Source organism: Bicyclus anynana, chromosome 22 (assembly GCF_947172395.1).
Source record: "Bicyclus anynana chromosome 22, ilBicAnyn1.1, whole genome shotgun sequence".
NCBI lineage: Eukaryota > Metazoa > Arthropoda > Insecta > Lepidoptera > Nymphalidae > Bicyclus > Bicyclus anynana.
This window is the reverse complement of record NC_069104.1, coordinates 8,523,903-8,529,878: the sequence shown is the minus strand read 5'-3', so window position 1 is coordinate 8,529,878 and position 5,976 is coordinate 8,523,903. Positions and strand designations below refer to the sequence as shown.

The 5,976-nt window shown below is 33.8% G+C and overlaps 2 protein-coding genes across 2 annotated transcripts; one reads left to right on the top strand and one right to left on the bottom strand.

Annotated features, from left to right (window-relative positions):
* The first annotated feature begins 13 nt into the window (after window positions 1-13).
* Window positions 14-1,236, top strand: LOC112054926 (S-adenosylmethionine sensor upstream of mTORC1). The gene has a single exon (XM_024094870.2). It carries the CDS (start codon window positions 180-182, stop codon window positions 1,134-1,136), a length of 957 nt encoding a protein of 318 aa, XP_023950638.2. The 5' UTR covers window positions 14-179; the 3' UTR covers window positions 1,137-1,236.
* A 1,425-nt stretch (window positions 1,237-2,661) lies between these two features.
* On the bottom strand, window positions 2,662-3,752 carry LOC112057550 (SAP domain-containing ribonucleoprotein). The gene has a single exon (XM_024098006.2). The coding sequence runs from the start codon at window positions 3,631-3,633 to the stop codon at window positions 2,827-2,829; it is 807 nt and encodes a 268-aa protein (XP_023953774.2). The 5' UTR covers window positions 3,634-3,752; the 3' UTR covers window positions 2,662-2,826.
* Window positions 3,753-5,976: the final 2,224 nt, after the last annotated feature.

Sequence of the window (5,976 nt, the reverse complement as noted above, 5' to 3'; positions counted from 1 at the left end):
TTGACTTAGCATAAAAAAAGTTGAAAATCTGTGCTGTGGCATTTGTTTTGATTTTGCTATTCAAAACAGAAAGAAATGTGATAATCTTTCCGTTTTGAATTTTATCGTAAATAAAACTTACATTACAAATAATTATGTGATTCCGAAAATTTTAAGTATTGTCTTTGTTATTATTTAATATGGCTAACGAAGAACATAAACATTTAGCTAGTTTTTTAAAAGACGTTCATTTATCACTAAGAAAATCATCTGCTGAGGTCGGAGTGGAAAAAGCATGGCACAATCACTGTAGTAATAAGGAAGTTCTCAATACTTACGCACAGTATATGGAGAAACTGGCTACAACACATTGGGAAAGAAACTCATCAGATGAACAAAGTTTAGCCTCTTCGCGGATATCGTGGGCTGCCGATTTTGCATATGAATATTTCATAAACAAATCCTTTATGAAACATAGAGAAAAGGAAATAGATATTGGAAACAAAATCAATATAAAAGTAAACAATACAAATGAACTATATTCCTCACCTATTACACTCCTTGATGTTGGTAGTTGCTACAATCCTTTTAGAATATATGATTTTCTAGATGTGTTGGTGATAGACTTGTGTCCTGCAAATGATTTTGTATTTGAATGTGATTTCCTACATGTCCCTATAGAATCAGACACTATCCTAATAAACAACAAAGTAAAACAATTAAAAGAAAACTTTTACAATGTAGTGACATTCTGTTTTCTTCTTGAATACATTCCATCATCAGAGCTAAGAGTGAATGCTTGTGAAAGAGCATATAAGCTTCTAAAAGACGGTGGTTTGCTACTCATAAGTACTCCTGACTCAAAACATGTTGGTGCTAACAGTAAACTTATGAAATGTTGGAGATATACATTGTCTATTATGGGATTTTCAAGGATCAAGTATGAAAAACTTAAACATATGCATTGTATGGCATTTAGGAAGTGTTTAAATAAAGAGGTTGCAGTCAGATGGGCAACTCTACATAAAGAAATGTATATGGACTATTGCATACATATCCCTCAAGACTACAGTACCAATAATGGGTGTACAATAGCCACAAGTATTGAAGTAGATGTTGATGATTTTAGAGAACTACCTTTTGATATTTTAAGTTAATCTTGTCTGTTGGAGCTTCTCAAGGAAGCTTTTTCTGTATATCCTAAGATTCACTGTATTTTTATTAATTTGTTGTTAAATTATATTTTAAATACAATGATTTTTGTTTCTCTCTTTTACTTAAAAATATTAGGACAATACACACATCTCTTGTATACCCCAAATTAGTGTAGTTATTCATTATACATATATTTAAATACCAAATTGTCATGCTTTACACATAATCTCTTAAAGCATAAGTATAATACAAACCACTCTTAAGAAAATGTTCATTTTACAAATACTTCCAAATTCAAAGGGGAAGTTGCTCATAGGAAAAGTCAGATAGTAAGTACTGAAGCAGTAAAATGTCAAATAAAAAAAAAATAAAGTAATTTGCAATATTTAACATTATAATGATGGATTTTATTGAACCCATTTGAAAGTTGTTGTTAGAAATCAGCAGGCCTAATAAGAATCTTGAAGTATCACTACAATAATGAAGCCCTCTGAAGCAACCACATCTTAATTCCAAGTATTACTGCCTTCTATTTGTCCTAACCAGTGATACAACCAAGCAAAAGATTCCTGAAGTGTTAAAAGATTTTTGCTATTAAATGTCATTGACTGAAGCAACCATCAGAACATTTTACTCTACATTCAAACAATAAATGAAGAAACTTGCTGTCAGAGTCTTCTGTGTGTAAACTGAAGGACCGTCTCAATAAAACAAACCCTCAGTTTATACACATTTCAACTTGGTCTGTCATCTTACTATTAAATTCAAAGCTTTATGGACCTTTAGAAATTGATAGACATTGTATAAACATAATCAAGTAAATTATGTCTGTACAATGTCTATCAATTCCTAAAGTCCATAAAGCTAATCCAAGGCAAGATAATCCACCAACAGCTGGCTCTTCAGTATGGTCTTATCGATTCAGATTTGCCTTACGATAGGTACGGCCCAACATCAGTTCTTGAAAATAGCAGTGCATTGCTCTACTGGGACCAAATGATTATCACTGACAGGTATATTGTTGCCAATAGACCTGATATAGTACTAGTCAAGCAGTCAGTGCACCATGCGATTATTATTGATAAGCCAAAAAGGAAAAAGTATATCAATATACGTGGACCTTGCTCACGAGATTACCTCCATGTGGAATGTTGAACCAACTATTATTGTTCCAATAGTTGTTTCAGTCAATGGTCTTATAGCGTAAAGCTTCGACAAACACCTTAAGAAGCTTTCACTTAACTGTTGGATCAACAGTCAGATACAGTAGGCAGTGATTCTTGAGACAGCGCATATTGTGAAGAGGTTCCTCACTCTGGAACCCTGACCGCCCACTGCTTGGGCACACAAATGTCCCACTGTGGGAGGGTTGAATTTTTTTATTAATTTTAATAGTGTTTTGTATTTTTAACCGACTTCCAAAAAGGAGGAGGTTCTACGTTCGGCTGTATGTATGTTTTTTTATTAACACAAATAAAAGAGCTCTACATAATATTAGTGAGGTGCAATATTTGAATAAGTAAAAAATAGCAATTTACTCTTTTATTTGTTCTTATTTCCTATCTTAAAATAAAAAGAAAATATTATATTTAGTTAGTCACAAATTTTCTAGCAATAATGAATTTGAAATTAAGTCATACAAGTAAAGCTGTGCAATATGCACCATCAATCAAAAGTTTGGTAATGTAGATGCTATTTAAGAGATGCAAACTTAGCTTTACGCTTTTCTAATTTCTCTTTATTTTCTATGTCGGTCATAATAGCGGACACTGACTGGCCAAATCTCTCGGCTCTCTTCTTGAATTTATCCAAATTATCAGACACATTACCAGTGTTTGTGTTATCAAGTGTATTGGTGCCAGTGGTTGTCCGTTGGTTAAATCTTTGTTTTCTTGCTTCCTTCCTTTGCTCATCAGTCAATTTCACTGGCAAACCAAATCTCTTAGCACGCATCTCTAACCTTGTCTTAGGATCAATATCGGCAGTTATTTTGATTTTGTTATTTGAAGTTTTAACAATTTCATCTGCCTCTGGTGGTGTAATCTCCTTTTTTGCTTCAGATTTAACCAAATTAGATGTTACAGAAGTTGTCCTGTTTAAAACAATTTTCTTTGTACCCGCCTCCTTGTTTTCTGGGACTTTTGTTTCGGTCGTGATTTTCCTCTTTAGAGTTCTCTGAGGTTTGTCATCAAGAGGCTGCTTTTGGGGAGAGCCCTCTTCGAGTGCCAACTCCTCGTTTAGAGTATCTACAGCTGCATCGTCCAAAATATCGTTTTGACTTTTATCGTCGTCTTCCAACACTCCGTCTGAATCCAATTCATCTGAATCTAGGTCTCCGTGTTCTTCGTGTTCTTCCTGAGACATTGCCGCTTGCAATCTGCTAACGATGTCCGCTTTATCACCGGTGTATGGTAGTCCACGTGATCTCAGTTCTTTTCGTATGTCGGGTACTTTCATTTTACTGACGTCGATTACGTTTATAACAGTAGAGTCTGCCATTATAAACACCTTTTCTAATGCTAAAAGATATTTATATTTATTTACTACGGTGAATTAGAAAATCCGTAAAATCACAGAACACAGAAATAAAATAAAAATCACAAACGTCAAATATGAGAAAATCACAGACGTGATACCACAGATCACTATAGACTAGAAACGTGATACGTCAAATGAAGGACCACAGAGCAAAATACAAAGGTTGTCTTACATATAAATTATAATTCCCGAGAGTATTCAGAGGCAAAGACGCTTTGGGTATTTACATGATAAAGTCTGGCAAATGAAAGATGACAATAAGTTTTTTTCCTTTTTGACACACCAGCTGAATGTGAATTGTCAAACGTCATTGATTCCAAAGATTACAATGTATTATGATTGATTCGTTTTGACTTCATTGTAGTAAGAAGTATCAAAGAGGATTTAAAATGTTTTATTTTAAATATCTAGTGTTCAATTGGTTCATTCAGTTTGAATGCAGAATTCTTATATTCGGCGATAGCTTTCTTGTAATTCGTCATCAACCCATATTCGGCTCACTGCTGAGCTCGAGTCTCCTCTCAGAATGAGAGGGGTTAGGCCAATAGTCCACCACGCTGGCCCAATGCGGATTGGCAGACTTCACACACACAGAGAATTAAGATAATTCTCTGGTATGCAGGTTTCCTCACGATGTTTTCCTTCACCGATTGAGACACGTGATATTTAATTTCTTAAAATGCACACAACTGAAAAGTTGGAGGTGCATGCCCCGGACCGAATTCGAACCCACACCCTCTGGAATCGGAGGCAGAAATCATATCCACTGGGCTATTACGGCTGTCTTGTAATTACAACGAACCAATTGGTTGCTTGCTTAATGAAGTAAAACATAGGGCAAGTATGACCCCGTTCACCCATTGCGTAGCTTATAATAAAGAATGACCATAGAATTACTCCGTACCTTAGATACATAAAGCTCCGTACCGTCATAATATAATTATGAGTATGACATAGATACTAGATACATAGTATGACTCACAGTTACATTGGTATACCATTTTTTTCCTTACATGGCAAAAAAGGTAAACAAAGATCCGTCGTCACGACATTCACATATTTCTCACAAACCGTCCGTTTAAACTAAATCATTTATATACACATCACTTCATTTAACGCGCACACCGCGAATTACATAAAAACTGCTTGTAATTAACTATTATATCACATTTATTTCACTAAAAACGAAATCACAACAAGTTTTATTTCTACAGATTAACGAAAATGTTGCGAATTTGACATTTCGTAATGCTAGATTGTCTATGAATTGAAGAGACGGGAAAGATACATGAAATTATAACTTGTCGATAATTATGTACATATTTTTTAATTTTAATATTTGTGTCCTTTGTGGCTTATAAATAAAATAAATGTGTATCTTTATTAACACAGCACCAAAGAATATATACTCCATGGAGAAGAAGTAAATCTACATACATGAAAACGTTGGACATAGCAGCGACATTATTTCCGCATACGAATATTTTTTCATAAAGTCAGTGGCAATTTTAAATGGAGATTTTTGATTTTAAAATAGTTGAAGGACCTAATTGAGAAAAAACAAATAATGATTTAAAAAAATATATACAACCGACTTCAAAATATTAACGTACCCACGAAATTAAAAAAGGGAAAAATAATATCATTATATTTTCTGCCAAGCCAGTGTATTCAATCTATTAATTCAAGGTGTACCCTATCGTAAAGATTTTTGTTTCTCAGACATTATTTTTGTCTGTCATGTGTTTTTTTCAGTAACGACTTAAGTCAACATCAGACGGGCTTGGCAGCGACTTCAAAATGATCAATAAGTAGAAAATATAATAATGTTATCTTTCCCTTTTTAGTTTCGTGGGTACGTTAACATTTTGAAGTCGGTTGTATTTTTTCATAATATTTTTTTTTTATATTTTTAATATACCTAATAAATAAATCAATCCATATGAAATTCAACCTAAAATCCACCCATCTGAAAGTCGGAATTTTCGGTTAGTTATATTATTGTTAGTCGTACACTACTCAGCAATCAGCAATAATATAACAACCAAACAACAAATAAATAACAAGACTAACAATTGCAAACGAAACAAATAAGTAATGATGATATGGAACAAACATTGACACGACCTCACTGTGAGCATGGAAGCGACAATGTGGCACTTTTTGCTCGCAGTTAACTCATCCTAAACCGAGCTTAACCGATCGCGGCGCGAGTGCTCCCGAATGTTTGTAATTATATAGCACGATCAAAAATTATTAAAAAACCGATAAACCGATTCTTCAATCACTTGCAAAATTTTTAAA